At 42.3% G+C, this 18371-nt stretch overlaps 1 protein-coding gene across 1 annotated transcript in view; it reads right to left on the bottom strand.

The window, feature by feature from the left end:
• fancl (FA complementation group L) overlaps positions 1 to 18371 on the bottom strand; it is a 41396-nt gene that overhangs the window by 3291 nt on the left and 19734 nt on the right. Inside the window, exons 8-12 of the mRNA XM_033613710.2 lie at positions 8069 to 8219; positions 7790 to 7873; positions 4599 to 4644; positions 2750 to 2831; positions 1860 to 1976 (exon numbers count right to left, since the gene is read on the bottom strand). Coding sequence (XP_033469601.1) covers positions 1860 to 1976; positions 2750 to 2831; positions 4599 to 4644; positions 7790 to 7873; positions 8069 to 8219 — 480 coding nt within the window. The remainder of the gene's footprint in view (positions 1 to 1859; positions 1977 to 2749; positions 2832 to 4598; positions 4645 to 7789; positions 7874 to 8068; positions 8220 to 18371) is intronic.

Genomic DNA, 18371 nt, shown 5'->3' with positions numbered 1-18371 from the left:
CCCAACTAAATGGAAGTGCAATATTAAATCACTGGAATACCCCTTTAACCTATTCTTTAGCATCTCCATTATCCGTAAAGTTATTTTACCATGCTGAACTGAAGCCCTCAAAGTGACACCTCTGTCTACTGGTTTCATGACTTCAGTTTTTCAGAAATATGGAAGCCCACTGATGAGGAAAAGGAAATCTGTAAATGCTCCCCACAGAGCCCTGTGTATGTCTGTGATGTTTTTAATCACAGAGTGAGGACATTTTGGCAGGTCCTCATTTTTTACAGGCCTCTTTGAGGGTTAAGACTTGGTTTTAAAGGTCTAGTGTTTAAGACTTACGGAGATTTAGAATCTAACTAAGGACTAGTTGAGACTTCTCCTTGTTAGAACTCATTGTTCAGGAGGGTTTTACCGGGAGCCGAATTAACCTCAGAGCTCTCTTCCTCTCCTAAACAAACAGACCAGATGATTTAAGCCGGTAAAAACACCAGATAAAGCAGTTTCACGTTACAAATCAGTGTTTCTTCTTTACTCTTTGGCACGTCGCAGACTGTCCATTTGCCCGGCAACTGCTAATGTGTGCTCACCTCATTTTTGATCCAGACACTTAGCAGACTTTCACCTTGAGCCAGATTATCCACAGAAGTATAGACCAGGTGACTTTCACATTATGAGGAACAGTGGTTTTCACACACTCTCGTCACGGAGGGGCAGCTAACTACAGTGGTCAATGCAAATGGCCACGAATGGAGCCGATGTTTAGCTGGTCTGTTCTGTGCTACTGTGGAGACACAGCAATGCAACATGGGAATCTCTGTAGATGAGGACACGCTCCCTATGGAGATGAACGTCTCATTCTAAAGTAAGGAAAACACAAATTCTTATTTTCAGGCAATAATAAACTAAAGAAATCATGCATATTATATTATAATATATTATATTATATTGAGCAAAAAATGTTGCGGTGTGGACGTCTTTCACAGTTCCAGAGGAAGACAACAGGATTCCGCCGAGAGTCTGATCTCCAACCGCCCGACACAGGTTACACACAGAGCTGAAGGACCGTCTCCAGAGTGTTAGCACAAGCTAATTAGCAGCAGCAGCTAACACCCAACACCAAGCTTTTAAAAGGCTCGACTCTGTTGTTAAACTTACTAATAACCCAAGCTATGTGATGCTAGAGCTATCAATTATATGTATCGTTACCTCTGCGTGTGCGTGTGTGTGAGACACGGACACTTGTTTGTCTGAGTTAAGTGTTAATGTGTGAGGTGAATCAGTAGCTCAGTGCTATTCCACTTGGTAGCTGTAAGCTAGTCTATCGTGGCTCAGTGAGATGGCGCCTTGGTGTGTTTATAAAAATGCACTGTGACGATATAAACATTTCATACACCAGATGTAATGAGAACCTGCCAATGTGCATTCAACCCGTTTATATGAGTCAGCTGTTACTGTTTGTCTTTGTTACTGATACACCAGAGAATTACACAGTAACATCATTTCTCTCTCTCTCTTACTGTTAACTACAATTTAATACTGATTAAAAAAAAAATCTCCCTCCCTCTTTTTCAGAGCCTAATGTCAGCAGGTATGGAAGAGTCACAACTGATCTTTGTTTGTAGTGATGTCAGTTTGATTTGTTTGGTCAGAGCTATGGAATATTAAATCAGCCATATTTCCTCACTAAGTCTACGCCTTACTTACCCTCAGGTGTTCATAAACTACAGATTATGCATTTCTTTTTAAAATACAAAAATGTGAAATTATTGGTAATCAGTATTGCTTGAAAAAAATCCAGATCGGTGCATCCCTAGATATGGGTCCAAGGGTGTGTGTGTGTGTGTGTGTGTGTGTGTGTGTCTCCATACCTCATACAGACAGGCCTGGTGGAAGGGTTGGCCACAGCGAGGGTCATTACACACCTGATCAGGGATCGCAGCTTCAAGACGGTAGGAGTAACAGATCCCACACTCAACGCTGAAGCTCTACACACACAATGAAATAAATATTCAGCATGCTTTCTCACGTACTCCGTGGCTACAGATGCTTAAGATTTGGGCATGTCCGCTGTAACCACTTAGTGTAAAACAACTAGTCTAGTTAAAACTCCAGTGCTGACATCACCCTGTAACACCCCGAGCTTTGCCTCTCTCTCTCTGCAGTCCCAGCGTCACACACTTTTCTCTCTGCTCTCGTTTGCATTTTGGCATAATGAGAAGCTCCTGTTTTTCTGGAGCTATCCATTAAGAGAGAGGATGGCAGGTAAAAAAAAAAAAAAATCAACATCTGGTCAACTCAACTTTTTTGCACTCCTCTGAATGTTAATGAAGCCGAGGCATTAATCACCGCGGCGACAGCGGATAAACACAACGCCCTTTTAACCCATCCGCGGAGAGGGGAGGGGAAAGAACGAGTGTTAAAAAAAGAGAGATAAATGGTTTTGCGTGATTAAAGCGATTTGATAGTGCAGAGAATTCTGCCATCTTTGTTATTCTAATGATCTTTTCTGTAAACAACCCAATTAAAGGAGAATTTGTGCCCACCTCATGGAAAAAAACAAAACACAGAGAGAAAGAGAAATATGGAAATAAACAGAAAAATAGGCACTAGCGTATGTCCGCCCCCTTATAACTTGAAGCTCAAACAGACGCACAAACGGGAGTATGCATGCATGGATGTAAACACACAGAGCTCCTTGAGGTAATCGTGATGGGAATGGACATGTTTGAAATGGAAAGGGGGCAACTGTGTCACATACAGATTTTTCGTGGGTGGCAGGTGATGGGAATTCGATCTCCAAAACATCCCGGAGGTTGTGCAAGATGCTGGAGTCCAGGTTCCTGCCAGCAGACCACAGACAGCTCCTTTACACACTAATTAACCACATGCAAATGAGCCTGCAAAGACACTGGGGGATGATTAGGAGACTGGTATACCATTGGTATAAAAAAAAAAAAAAAAAAGAGGAAAAAAGCACAAGCATTGCTTCAAACTGAACAGCGGTGGAGGGAGATTTTCCTCAGACGTGTCATGCAGAGAGGCAAATGTTAAAACCTGTGGTGAAATTAAAAATATGGACTTTACTTGAAAAATTAGTCTTTTTTTCATCAGAGTGATAATCAGAGTCGTAGAACTGGTATGCATGGTTTATAATGTTGAAAAAAAAAACAGGACTGGGCGATATGTTCAAAGTCAACAAATCCATAGAAAAGACAAAAAAGAACCAGGGATGTGTCTACTACCAAGTACAGTGTGTGTACTGAAGCCTGATGTATCTTATTCCTCTGTGCCATTGATGTGCATTGTTTAAAACTATTGAAGACACATCAGTGAGACACACTGTTGCACTGGCTGACATGTTCCTTCATTACCATGAACACAAACTCTAGTTTTGTTTTTTGACTGAATCCTACCCTCACGCAGCCCCAAATACTACAGCACCAAATGTGGATTAATCCGCATCAGAAAATAGTCCCCAACAAATGTACTTTACCTTATGTCTAATTAAAAAACTACAGTGAGCAGAAATTACTGAACCTTTTTTTAGAAATGAATCTACATATTTGTAACTTGTTTTTACAGAAGCATTTATCCATGTTTTGGCAACTTAGGGACATTCACTTTAAGTTGTGTTTTTGGCAACCTGATGCATGAAGGCCCAATGTTCACACTCCTTTCACCTCTGTTTTGGTCTCCACCAACCCCTGAGGAAAAAATATCTGTCTCTGTAGCTGCCTAATGCTCTACCATCTGGTTGCTAACTTGTCTGCAGGTAGCATACACTGGGTTTATCAAAGCTATTAATTGAAAACAGCTGCCGCTGAAGGCCGGTTTATAGTTGTACACAGGCTCAACGCAGAGCCTACACATAGCCTATGCAGGTAGCCTACACCATTGTGAGCATTTATACTTGTTCGGTGGTGTGCCTGTGTTGCTCTTTAATTTCACCGCCACAATGTAAGTTGGCGATGGGGTTTCTATGCCACTGTGTTGAGTTTCCTTGATTCAACTAACACATCTACGACACACCTAAAACATGGCTTGATAGCAACACTATTAAACCAAAGAGCAAAATTCAGCTCCATTATCTCACAAGGATCACAGATAAAACAGTGAAGCATGCTAGCATTATTAGCACAAGTCTAAGGCATTTTACAGGCTAGTGGCTGGCAGAGTTTTCCTCTTAAAAATATAGATTTGTGCAGCTTTAATGTTGTGCATCTAACAGGAACCAATGGTCTTGGGGCTGAGAGCCACACAGAGGGTAAGACATTTAGAAAGTATTCAGAAAAGAAATATATTGCTGGCTTTGATCTTTTCATGTGATTTGTTGACAATAATGGAAAATCCCATGAAACAATGAAACTGATGTATAGTGATCCACATATATATAATCCATTAAACTATTCATATGTGTAAAACCTTAAACAAGTCATTTTTTAAATTTACAGCTTAAGACATTGAGACAACAGGAAATATTATCATTCACTAGAAATTAATAATATCAAAAATCATCAGGATATGATTGCTGAGAGTTCAAATTATTATATTGTTTTAACTTAAGATCCAAAACCCAAATAGGAGCTTGCTGATGCAGAGAACCTTACCACAAGTGCATATTGGCGTTCAGCTTATTCCTCAGCGGAGTCACCACTGCAACAACATAAGAAAGGGAATTATTTGGCTTGGATGTAAACTGTGCCGCTAATAAAAGCCTTCAATTTGATTTCAAGCACCTGCAGATACATTATTATTGTATATAAGCCCTGAGAAAATTAGACTGTCTTAAAAAAAACATACTCTGCATACCCTCAAACGCCGTCTCTTATTTGACAACAGCCCCGTTCACCACAGACAGCGGCGTCACCACTGTCAGATATGAACCATCATTGCTTCCTCTGTTCCACAGGGGAGCTTTGTCTCCGTGCAGCACTCATCACTTTCACTATTTGTTATTCCTACATGCAAAAAGCAATATTTCTGCGCGACCCCTCGTATTTGAGGGTCGCCGCCTGCCTCCCGTCTTGGTGGCTGAAGTGTGTATGTGTTTAATATCTTTTGAGTTGCATTGCTAGGCAACAGGCTAGGAGTTGCATGACCTTGGGTTTACAGAAACAATGGCCGACAATTGACGGGGACTTAAATAGAAAGCTGAAGCCGAAGCTTGCAGGCTGGCTCCGGTGTCCGTGGAGAGAATGAAAACTTACCGCTCTGGAAGCAAGTCTTCTGACATGACAACAGACAACAGGCGACACAACCAGCCTGGCTGAAGTCCAGACATGTAGAGATCACTGAAAAAGCAGTGCTATTCCTTTTTTCATTCACGCCTGATGGCTTCTCACTGATCTGATCTGAATAATGGTGAGCACAGGCTGAATTTGTTCTTTATTGCCTGGGCTGATCCTTGGCTGGCAGATTATCCTGTGAAAACAGGCATCTGATTGCAGTGATATGGGCCTTATGAACACGCTCAGGACACTGTCATTCCCATTAGTGATGAAGCAATTAATCATTTTATTGATTGGTCCAACATTTTAATTAACTGTTTACCTAATCTAAGAAAACATTTCAAACATGCATGTTCTAATTTCTCAAATGTGAGGATTTGCTGCTTCTTGCATTTCTCTTTGACCAATATAAATGGAATATTTTGGGAGGTTTATTTGGATAAATCAAGTATAAAGACGTCATTTTGTGCTCTGGGAAATATAGTGGGGCATTTTCAGTATGTTCTGACATTTTAAAGACTACAAAATGAATCAATGAAATGATCAAAGTAGGGATGTCAGTTTCACTTAATTTTGCTTTCAATAGCCCGACACCTGTTAACTGGTGAAATTTTTAGGAAAAGCAAAATGACATGAAATACAATCTTAGTCTGGCCTTCCACTGACTCAGTGAGCTTTAGCGTCACATTTCAAAGTGCTATCCATTTAGAGGTGGTGACATTTTAATTTTGTGGTGCCATTTATTTTATTTTCTGTTGGCTTTGCTGACAAACAGCCAGCTAGCTGCGTTAAAATGCAGAAACATAGTTCCCACTACCCACCCTCCAGTCTCCACTGGTTCCTTGGTCGCGCTGCACTGTGCACTACCTGAGACAGAAGGGAGCTAGCTAGTGGCGCCACTCATTCCAGTGGAAGGATGCGCTGCTGAGTAAACATGGTGGCCACCCTCCGGTCTCCCCCCAGCTAGCCCTGGTGAGTAAGCAGCTTCATTTTGAGTCGCACCACTAGCCGTACTAACACTACCAACAGTGCTAACAGAACTAACAGTGCTAACAATGCTGAAGGGGGTTTGCAGCTCAAAATTGAGCCACTTACTCACCGGTTTAACCTGAGGGGAGAGCAGAGGGTGGGCACAATGTTTCCACACCAACGTTGTTGTCAGGACAATATCACTAGGGGTAATCGCTGAATAAGCAGTGCAGCTAGCTAGCTCCCACCAGACCCAGGTGATGCACAGTGCAGTGAACTGAAGAGTAGCAAATTCACCTACAGACCGACATGTATAATTGGTCAAAACTATTCTTGGCGGTTGACCAATTAACGGTTAACTGTTAATCCCTAAATAACATTATCAATCAATTAGGTCAAATAACCAGAGTTTGACAGTGCGACTACATGCTCAGTCACAGCAAAATTTCTGATCTAAAGCAATTATTTTTCAGTCATTGGAATTGCGGCAATCTGTACAGATCCACTGGCAATATTGCATCATGTTAAATTTCAGTGGACTTAAACATGTTCATTTGCCCAGTTTAGCAACAACAAACTGCAAACTGATACCAAGGGCATCATTTCCACAGGGGAAGGGATGAATATACCCCCCATCGCTTTTCAAATCCCAATTTTGTCCCCCCACTTTTACTGTTTCAGTTTGATTTTCTAACTAAAATCTCACTGTTTGTGAGGCTGATAAAAATCCAGATAAAGAAACGTTCATCTAAGTCGTCTTTGAGTGCTGCAAACGCTATTATGAAGCTTTATGAGAAGTGCTTGCTGGCTTTGACTCTCAGGCCACATAGATGCTGTCCTAACCTTGTTAAGGCTCTATATACATATATATACGTATATATACAAACACACACACACACATATCACAGCATACATTTTTTGATTTACATTTCTATTCATAATAAAAGAAATGTAGAACTGAAAATTTATCAAAGCTATGGCGGCAAAGGACAGTGGCCCTGAGACAAGAACAGATGGTTAGCTTGTTTATTTCACTCTTTTTTATTTTTATGCTTAGAGAAGTAAATACAGTGAGAGCCTCCATCAATGAAATAATTTAATTTTCAGTGTTGATAAGATGGAAATTTAGGCCCCGTATTTTTTTATTCTTTTGTTAGATTTCTGGAAAGCACAAAGACCAACATCATTTTAATGTGTCATGTACTCTGTGAAAATAAATGTTTCTGATTGAGAGACATCATGTCATATTAGATGTGTTGCATGACCCACAAGTGCTAACTACTGTACAACACCGAGCTGCCATTTCATAACATGGTGGATGAATCACTTTCTGGTGTTACCAGTCACTTGCTTACTGTCAGTCTGTCAGTTAGGTTGAAGTTTCATTGGTGACTTTGGTGACTATCATGTCAGTGTGTCACCTCAACAACAACTGGTTGTAGGAGGAATAACAAACTGTATTCTAATGAGGCGAGGAATTCACATGCTATAATACAGTGTGTTAGTTTTGGGTGTGTAATAGTGCAGATACACTTCTGATGCTCTTGCACAGCCTGAAAACACACTTTCATGTGTTGCCATGTCTCTGGGGTCCTACCCACCGTGCTCGGCTCCTAGCAGGCAGCACTCTGGCAGCATCTTAGGGTGTCTGGGATCCAGCTCCACTTTGATGGATACGTTGTTTCCTGCACACACAGATAGGGATATGAAATTTACTTTTTCATTACATGGTTTGATTAGTGATTCTATATGTGTGATATCTAAATATATATGTATATGATGCATGATCAACATCAACCTGTAAAGTATATTATACTAGGTCATACAAATCAACTGTCCGACTTGTCTTTAACTGTGCTGAAATCAACGTCATGCAGTACCGATAGCGATCCGCCTCATGGTGTCAGACCGGCTGGGTTTCTCTGGCTCTAGAATCCAGGTCTTACTGTCAATCTCGTCCAGGACGTCCCAGAACTCGGTCAGGGACTCCAAAACCAGCAGGAACTGGCTGTGGAGCTGCTCCAGAGTACTCTAACAAACCAGACCACAACAAGCACAGGAGTCACTTACAAAACCACAGAATCAAGAGGTGCTCCAACCACAGTGAAGCTTCTGTTACTGAACAAAATGTGTCCAAACTGCAAATGTAATTCAGAAGTCAGTAGAATTGATCCTCTGGGAACCATTGATGTTCCTAACAAATTTCATGGCATCCCTCTTATATTTGTTGAAATATTTCAGCCTGGGCCAACATGGTGAACCAACCAACCACCACCTGTCATTGCCATCCCTAGAGTCTGCTAATTCTGCTAGCATGGCTACAAATGCCAAACAGTCTCTGGTTCAAGCTTCTCAAATGGGAGTTTTGCTGCTTTTCCTTGTTTGACTGATAGTAAAATTAATGTCTTTAGGTTGCTGACCTTTATTTAGACAAAGTTAAATACACCAATCACCCACAATGTTAAAACCACATGTGACAGGAGAAGTGAAAATATACTGATCATCTCATTACAATGCAATATTCTGCTGGGAAACCTTGGGTCCTGGCATTCATGCGGAAGCCATTAGACACACACCACCCACCAAAACACCGCTGCAGACCAAATACCCCCTCTTGTGTCAATGACACTCCCAAATGGCAGTGCCCCAGCAGGACAATGTGCTAATTCACATTGCAAAAACTGCTCAGGTATAACCCGAGGTACATGACCAAAAGCTGGAGGCGTTTACCTGGCCTCAAATTTCACCAATCATGATCGATTTGTAGGACCTGCTGGAACAATTCCGATCCATGGAGGCCCCATCTTGCAATCCACAAAAACTAAAAAAAAATCTGCAGCCAAGGCCCTTGTGCCAGACACCACAGCACACCCCCAGTGGTACAGTGTCCATGTCTCGACAGGTAAGAGCCAAGTCTGATCATGGTGGGACCTCCTGGGGGTACCAGCATGTCCGGCAGATGCTCGATCAGATGGGGATCTGGGGAATTCGGAGGCCAGGTTGATGCCTTGAGGTTATTTCTGAACAGTTTTTACTGCTATATTGTCCTGCCGGGGGGTCAGCTTCATCAGGGAGTGCCATTGCAATGGGGGTTTGTGTGTGTTTGTGTGTGTGTGTGTGTGTGTGTGTGTGTGTGCTGGGTCTACAGTGGTGTTTGGATGGGTGGTGGTGGGTCAAGTGGCACCAATTGAATGACAGGATACAAGGATTACCAGCAAATATTGCTGTGTACCAAGATGATCAATGTTATTCACGTCACCTGTCAGTGGTTTAAATGTCCTGCTGTTTTTATGCACCAAACTATTAATTGATTAACCACAAGACATAACCACCAAATTAATGATAATGAAAGTAATCATTTCCTGCAGAACTACAATGAAGGTTAAATTAAGCTAACTGAAGTACAGATTGCCTCCCAGCATGGAAACAGTAAACTGTGATGAATGACAGAAGGGCAAAGAATCCTTTTATTTCATTATTAGATTACGATTACAGTGAAATATCACAGTGTGAAGCAAAACATTTTTGTTGTTGATAAGGTAACTTGAGTGAACTATAAGTGCAGATAGCTATTGACCAGTTGGTAAAAACTGTGACAACTTAAGGCACACACACTCATACTCACACACACATACAGAAGAGAAAGGGACGCTGATAGAGGTGTCGAAGACCAATACAGATGGAATGAGAGGGAAAAAATTAGGGGGAAAAAATGAACCAAAAATTATGGGTCATTGTGCCAGCACAGTGCACACAATTAAGCATCGTCCAGGTGCTGAGAGCCTCGGCAATTACAGCCCAATTAATGCCAGTGGCATGATTACGGTTACAGCTCAGGATAACTACGCTAGGCCCAGTTCAGAAAGGGAAAAAAAAGGAAGAAGAGCTGGTAATTGAATTCTTGCTGTATCTGTGAGAAGAACATGAGTGAGAGCGGAAGGCTGTAAGGAAGTATGAAAGACACTGAATCTGAGCTGAGATTTGCTCCTTGGCCATCTCAATCAGTCCTCTTTATCTATTTATGCTATCTCTGAATGACCTCAATTTAGCTCTTAAAAGCAGGCAGGCTGGAAGAATTCACTCCTCTTACATGGATTCCTTTAAACTTTGTAAAGGAATTAAGAATTATTCATTCATTTTTGTAGAAAATATTGCTACTGCTCTCAGCCACTCTCACGTTTTTAAATCACAACACATTCTGGAATTTCATAATGAAACACATGGTTGTCTTATATATACTTTTTTTGTATTATAGTACGATATGTCGACATTGCTTTATTCTCCATACATGACATGAAGGCAGCTAAGAACAAACACAATCATGTAAAGTGATTATTAATTAGGTCTTAACAGTTTGTCAGTGAATGCTCCCTGAACTGTAGTAAAGCCTGTTGGTTTGCATTAATGAACAGATCACAGGCTAAAAAAAGGGCTGCTGATCTGAAAATTATTAGTATCTGACATGGCTTATGGTTTTATTTAAAGAATTCTTAATTGCATTAACTATATGCTGACAGTGTGATGAATTAATATTAGAAAAATTGTATATTTACAGTATACTTACTGTTTTTATGAACCACCACTTATGAACCACTGTCTCACTATTAAGTTAGACATATAGACAGAAAAAGGGAACTCTCTAAATTTGCGTATCATTATATGTATTAGTAAATTTACCTATGACCTACATTATAGTATAGTAGTAGTATACAGCCCCCTACAATATGGGATATATTTAATATATCGCCTATGTGTTTGGAAAGGGAACTGGTTTGGTGCTCAAGCTGCTCTTCAATTCTATTTCTTTTTTCCTCTTGCTTTGCTGTTTGTTATGATCAAATTTGTGTCTTTTTCTACTGAGCCCTTAAAAAAGATGTCTGTTTAAGTACATTTATTTTTACTAAATGTCAAAAACCTACTTCCTCTACTCAAAACACTGTATAATCTTGACATAGTTTGGGACTAGATCCCAAACTATTTTGTTGTTACAGCTTCTGTTGTGTTTCATATTACTAATAATACTTTGAAAACCATTGGCTTCAGCTGAACTCATGGACAGTATATGAAGACGGACAACATGACAGCTCCCCACAAGTGAACCTGAAACATCTTGATGGCCCCCCGTTGATTAGCTGCAGTCAAGGTCATAAAGCCCGCCCTCTCCATGTTAACGGATGGGACTTGGGCCAAACTAAACACTCAAACTTCACATCAAATTCATTTTTTGCAAGGATGGTTTGTGTTATTTAAGGTCTTTTTTTTTTGGACTCTCTCCTTTGCTGGAGTTGCTCCGGGTGAGAGGCGGAGGGCCGGGGTGGGCTTTCTGATAGCCCCCAGACTCTCTGCCTGTACGTTGGGGTTTACCCCGGTAGACGAAAAGGTTGCTTCCTTGCGCCTTCAGGTCGGGGAACGGGTCCTGACTGTTGTCTGTGCTTATGCACCGAACAACAGTTCAGAGTACCCACCCTTTTTGGAGTCCCTGGGACGGGTGCTGGGCAGTGCCCCGACCAGGGATTCCATTGTTCTGCTGGGGGACTTCAACGCTCACGTGGGCAATGACAGCGGGACCTGGAGGGGTGTGATTGGGAGGAACGGCCTGCCCGATCTGAACCCTAGTGGTGTTCGGTTATTGGACTTCTGTGCGGGTCGCAGTTTGGCCATAACTAACACCATGTTCAAACATAAGGATGTCCATCGGTGCACGTGGCACCAGGACAGCCTAGGTCGCAGGTCAATGATCGACTTTGTAGTCGTATCATTTGACCTGCGGCCATATGTTCTGGACACTCGGGTGAAGAGAGGAGCAGAGCTGTCAACTGATCACCACCTGGTGGTGAGTTGGATCAGATGGTGGGGGAAGACGCCGCGCAGACCTGGCAGGCCCAAATGAACAGTGAGGGTCTGCTGGGAACGTCTGGCGGAAGAACCTGTCCAGATGATCTTCAACTCCCACCTCCGGGAAAGCTTCGACCGCATCCCGAGGGCAGAGGGGGACACTGAGTCCGAATGGGCCTTGTTCCGCTCTGCCATTGTCGAGGCGGCGGTTGCGAGCTGTGGCTGCAAGGCCGCTGGGGTCAGTCGCGGCGGTAATCCCCGAACCCGCTGGTGGACACCAGAGGTGAGGGGAGCCGTCAGGCTGAAGAAGGAGGCCTACAGGGCATGGTTGGTCTGAGGGTCTCCGGAAGCAGCTGACGGGTACCGGCGGGCCAAGCGGAGCGCAGCGGCGGCAGTCGTGGAGGCAAAAACTCGGGCGTGGGAGGAGTTCGGTGAGGCCATGGAGGAAGACTATCGATCGGCTCCAAAGAGGTTCTGGCAAACCGTCCGGCGCCTCAGGGGGGGGAAGGCGGCAACTTGCTCACACTGTTTACAGTGGGGGCGGGGAGCTGCTGACATCAACTGGGGACATTGTCGGGCGGTGGAAGGAATACTTTGAGGAGCTCCTCAATCCCACCAACACGTATTCCAGTGAGGAAACAGAGACGGGGGTCTTGGGGGCGGGTCGTCCACTTTCTGGGGCAGAAGTTGCTGAGGTAGTGATGTAATGGTTTGGGAGATATTTCCTTGGCACACTTTAGGCCCCTTAGTACCAACCGATCATCATTTAAATGCCACAGCCCACCTGAGTATTGTTGCTGACCGTGTCCATCCCTTTATGACCACAGTGTACCCTTCTACTAATGGCTGCTTCCAGTAGGATAATGCTCCATATCACAAGGCTCAAATCATCTCAAACTGGTTTCCTGAATACTACAATGAGTTTACTGTGCTCAAAATAGCCTCAACAGACACCAGAGGCCACAGGATGACATTTCGGATTTTGGGTATTAAAGAAAAATGTTTCCTGTATTTGGAAAAAGCAGAAAAGCATTTTATCTTAGGATAGAAATTCAGCTTTTACAGAACCATCCTAACTTATGGATTTCCATGTTAGGAACAGCATAGAACCTGTAATAAATTCAAAATACCTGCCAAATATGGCAGCAGCACTGTTGTTAGGTCTGTATGGTAATGGCAATGAAGATAAGGCACAACATAAGCACCGACTGAAAGGCTACTCAAAGCATATGATGATGCTTTAAATTTCCTGGACCATGTAGTAAAAGGCTTTACATAGAATGCATGGATTAATTTTGAATTCGATCGACGTGCTGCGCCCAGCTTTGGAGAGGCCTACATGTGTGTACATTCTTAACATAGATACAGACATGACAGGACAAGTGCTGACTTAAGAATGGAATTTAGAGTTATAGTTAGCATTTCTTAAGTTAATGTGAGATAGGAAGTCTGAGATCAGATAGGACACAGCCATAAGTTAAGGAATTGCCTCTGTAATAGAACGTAGGCTTCAGGGGTATTATGGTATTACAGTATACCGGGGTACTTGGAAATCCCACCGATACGATTTTCAATACTGTCAAAAATACAGGTGCTTCTCTCTAGATGAAGGGATTATTTTGACCAAACCAGAGCTGGTGATTGTTGGAACAGCTGACTTCTGTTTTGTCAAATTTAAATGAAGTTTGTTTTAAAATGACTTAATGGGGCAATCAATCTAACATTAGTCTTAGTTCAGTGAAAGAGAAACCTGAATTCAGAAGGTGTACGGTTGTATTTTTCTGTTTAATAAAAAAAATAAGTGTAAGACTATTTACTTTCTTACCAGTTTTTGGTATATATTTGATTATATACTGTTCCTTTATTACACTGTTGTGCTGAACACTAACACCATCTTATACCATATACCCTGGTGAAATTTTAGGAAGGTATCAGGAAATAGATGTCCCCCTAAGCCTAATAGGAAGACAGCAATTTCCCTATCTTTGAAACTTAAGTTAAGATAGGACAAGTAGTTAAGATATTTTTCTGTAATGGGACCCCCGATCTCAATCCAACAGAGCAACTTTGGGACGTGGTGGAAAGGGATATTCGCAGTATGGATGTGCAGACAACAAATCTGGAGCAATTGCGTGATGCTATCATGTCAATCTTGGCCAAAATCTCTGAGGAATGTTTCCAGCACCTTTCTGAATCTATGGCACCAAGAATTTAGGTAGTTCTGAGGGCACAAGGGGGTCCAACCCATTACTAGCAAGGTGTACCTAATAAATTGGCCGATAAGGTGTATATATGGTACTTGGATACAGCATAACTTACATTAACAGGCAGGACTATGAGTCACGCTGTGATGCGCGTTCAACGGTGGCTCTGGTGTCCGTACTCACCTTTTTATTCACACTGAAACCTCCTTCATTTCTGAATTCATGCAGTTTTTGGTTGTTAAAAATCACCTTTTTATAGTCTGCTAGCACAAAGGACACAAACCACACACAGACATAGACACAGACACACACACATACACACACACAGGTTTATTTCTCTTCCCATTCTAGTTCCACACAAATGCACAGAGTGGCATGTCTTGGCCCTGCAACAGAGCAGGCAATAATTACTCATTCAAATGAACATGTCAGGACTGCCGACAGACAGGCCCTTCCCCCCGCCACACACACACACACACACACACACACATCCTTCACACATCAGACAAAAACACACTTGGCACAGATGCAGGCACATACACACATGTACACACACACACACACACACACACACACTTCATGTTGCAGTGTGGGAGAGATCCATCAACGGCCCAGCAGGCAGACAGGCTCCATACGGTAGCGCTGTTCTAAGCTGGTCTTCACTGTACGCCTGCCATGTATCAGCTCAACGACACACACACACACACACACACACACACACACACACGCGCGCGCGCGCGCACACACACACACACACACACACACACACACACACACACACGCACGCATATGCTCGCACATTAGCATCTCTCTGCTCAAATTCTCTTTCTCTCTGTTCTCTCCTCTGATTTTTGCCTACACCGTCACTCAACACACACACACACACACACACAGACTGCAACCTTCCGTTACACATTAGAAAAACTGGAGCACTGCACTGGACAACAGTCGGAGCAGTACTTTTTATGATGGACAAAGACACTGTTGGTGTGACTGTGGAGACAAAAAAAAAAAACACGAAATCTGTGTGTGTGTGTGTGTGTGTGTGTGTGTATGCGCACGAGTGAGTTAGTGACACACAGACTCAGAGGCAGTGACAGAGATGAAAAGCAGAGCCAGAGTGAAAGAAGCAAGACGGCAAACAACAATAACGAGGAAGCAAAGAGATACAAAGAGCCCACAGCTGGTTTTACATCAAAACACTTTTAAGCCAATTATAGTGGACTAAATTTGAGGGGCTGAAAAGAAATGTCTTAATACAGCAGGTGGAGAAGTGTTTTGTCACATTATGCAATAGGTAGCACAGGATGAGTCAAGTGTATGATTAATCACAGTTTGAGCCTCAAGACGTCACATTACAAAACATTAACTGGGAATATCAACCCACTCTGTATTTAAGGCTCTGAGGCTAAGCAGAAAGAAATTTACAAAATATCAAATAAATTTGACAATCTAATAATGTGACAGACTTGGTATAATATCATCATCTCCTGACAGAACAGCTGAAAATGTGTGGCCTTGAAATAGGGCTGGGCGGTATGACCTAAAATTCATATCACGGTATAAATCGAATCCCTTCACGGTAACGGTACATATCGTGGTATAAATTTAAGTGTAAAAGTTATAATAGAAGTGTTTCTGAATGGGATTTGTAGTCCCTTAGCAAAGCTAAATTGATTAAAAAAAAACAACAACAAAAGCAAAGATATGATGTATTTTTTAGAGCATTTATTGTGCAGAATGCAGATCTCAAAACTCAAAATTAAAACCCAGTACTCTATGGTGCAAAATGTCCCCTGGGATCTATATCAAAAGGTAATTTCCTTCTTTTAGCAAAATCCTAAATGACTGAGTTGTGTTTTTTCCACCTGGACCTTTATGCTCTGCCATTTCTCCTCTAATCATCACGCTGTAGCCTGTGACATGCTGTTACGACACCACAACTATCACACATTCACATATGGAGTTTTTTGTGGAGCCCCTAGCGTCACATAGGTTTACATTACCAAAGGTTTATGACAAACTCTCTTGCCGAAAACCAACTCCCGTGTGCGCACGGCGAAAGAGGAGAGGAAGAGACGCTGTGCTGCTGCCAGAAGAGACACTGAATGAGTTCCCTCTGAGCGGTAAGTCGCTAAAAGAGTATGAGAAGTCCGGGGCTGTTCATAAAACATTAACCCACTCACTCACAAGTTCTCTAGCACGTGCAACACATGTTGCACGTGTTACGCTAAATCACGGACGTGAACCAGCTCCTCTTGCTCCGCTGTCTCTGTGCTCGCAGCCATTTTCACACTGAGGCAGGTGCGATGACGTCATCAATGATAGGACGGTAGAGCGCAAATCTCTACTGTGGGCCAAATTTATATCATTTCTACCGTCTACCGCATATACCGTGCAGCCCTACCTTGAAATGTCTATTAGATATTGATGTACTATGATGTTTCATGGGATGTCATGAGAACTGATACTTTGGTTCCAAGTTAGTGCTACATTTTTGAAAGAGTGATGGTACTCAGTCTTCTCCAGTACAAAAGGTACTGGGGATGCAATTCTTCAGGAGCCGACAGGGCAGCATATATACCTACAAGTGTTCTAGACTGCTGTAAAAGGCCCAAGGAAGAAGAGGAGGGAACTCGTACCACCACAGAAGAACAAGAACAAGACCAAGCGGCAACCTCTGGGGCTGAAAAATGAAGCCAATGTGGAAGTGCCAAAAGCTGCAGTTCTTTGAATGGCCACTTGAGGCTAACTCCAAAAGTGAGTCAATCCCAATAGAGCCCCATGTTACTTCCCAACTTGACGGCAGAAATAAACATGTTAACAATGTGGTACAAAAAAATGTATTGGTCTTTATAGCTAATTTTCCCATTCATGACAACTGTATGGGGGGTGAATTTTCATATAACTCACCCTGCAAATGTCATTAAGGCTTAAAGTTAAGCATATTTTAGGGTACGGCTGCTTTGAGTGACAGGTGAGTGCTGTCTGTTAATAAGTCGCTACCACCATTGACTGGTTAGGTAAGGTAAACATGACATGACCCCATATTTACAGAGTTTAGGCGGTAGCTGGCGCTATTTCAGTGTGTTTTCAGTTCATGAAAATTAATTGTACCGTTTTGGCCGCCTTAAAAGTCTTGCTCAGCATTTGGTTGCAGTAAAAGTCTCAGTTTTTCTGGTTTGTACATTTTCTGTTTATGGATTTAAGCCTGTTTTCCAACAGCAAAATTTAGCATTAGCATTATCACAGTTAACCATAGCTGTAAATGCACTGTGCTAATCAAGCTAGCAGTTAGCGTTAGAGTTATTGTCACCCTCTCATCCATATATGGTCACTTCTGGCTCCAAAGATCCTAGATGGAGACCTCCAATATGTCAAAGCCGAGGCTTCAAAACTGGAGTCCTCAAACCAATGGATGACATCACTAGGTTTGGGTCGGTGTGAGGAAAAAAAAAAAAGTTTTTTGTGAAAAACCAGATCAAGTCGGTAATACCGGATTTTTGCCACTTGGGGGCGCAATTGTCTCATTTAAAATAAAAAACAACCATAGGACAACAGAGTGACAGTAACACATTGTTTCTTTTATTCCTTACAAATAAATTTGCAGGTTTAGCTTACTCAATCAGTGCAAACAAGGGTTGCCTCCTTCGTCTGGCTCTTCTGCATTGTAGTTTCCTGTTAAAAATGTCCGTGAAAAATCCCCGCGATGTAAAAAATACATGCCGAGCAGTCTTTTTGTGTAACACTGGTGTGTGGAGCGGTGTCCGAGCGGTCGTAAAATCTGAGCTTTGCACACACAGGGCTTGCGGTTGGTCTCAAAAAAAAAAAAAAAAAAAAAATGGTCTAAGATGGAGCACTGCACCGAATTGCTATTACCGAGAACCGACCCAACCCTAGACATCACAGTGGCTATGTTGATTATTTTATACAGTCTATGCTCTGGACTTATTGAAAAGAAAAGCTTTTTTCTTGTGTGGTTTGTTAATTCTTTGCAATGGTAGCACCTCATATTATCAATACGCTACACGCCAACAGCATGACGAAATGCTGAACATCTATTCTGTGCTGAGCACTGTACATTTGGCGTTTTTTTTTCTGGTCACCAAGAACCACTGTTTACCAAGCTGTCCAATCACAGTTG

This window comes from Epinephelus lanceolatus, chromosome 17 (genome assembly GCF_041903045.1).
Source record: "Epinephelus lanceolatus isolate andai-2023 chromosome 17, ASM4190304v1, whole genome shotgun sequence".
Classification (NCBI taxonomy): Eukaryota; Metazoa; Chordata; class Actinopteri; order Perciformes; family Serranidae; genus Epinephelus; species Epinephelus lanceolatus.
Note: the sequence above shows the minus strand (reverse complement) of the source record. Positions and strands in the feature narration are given on the sequence as shown.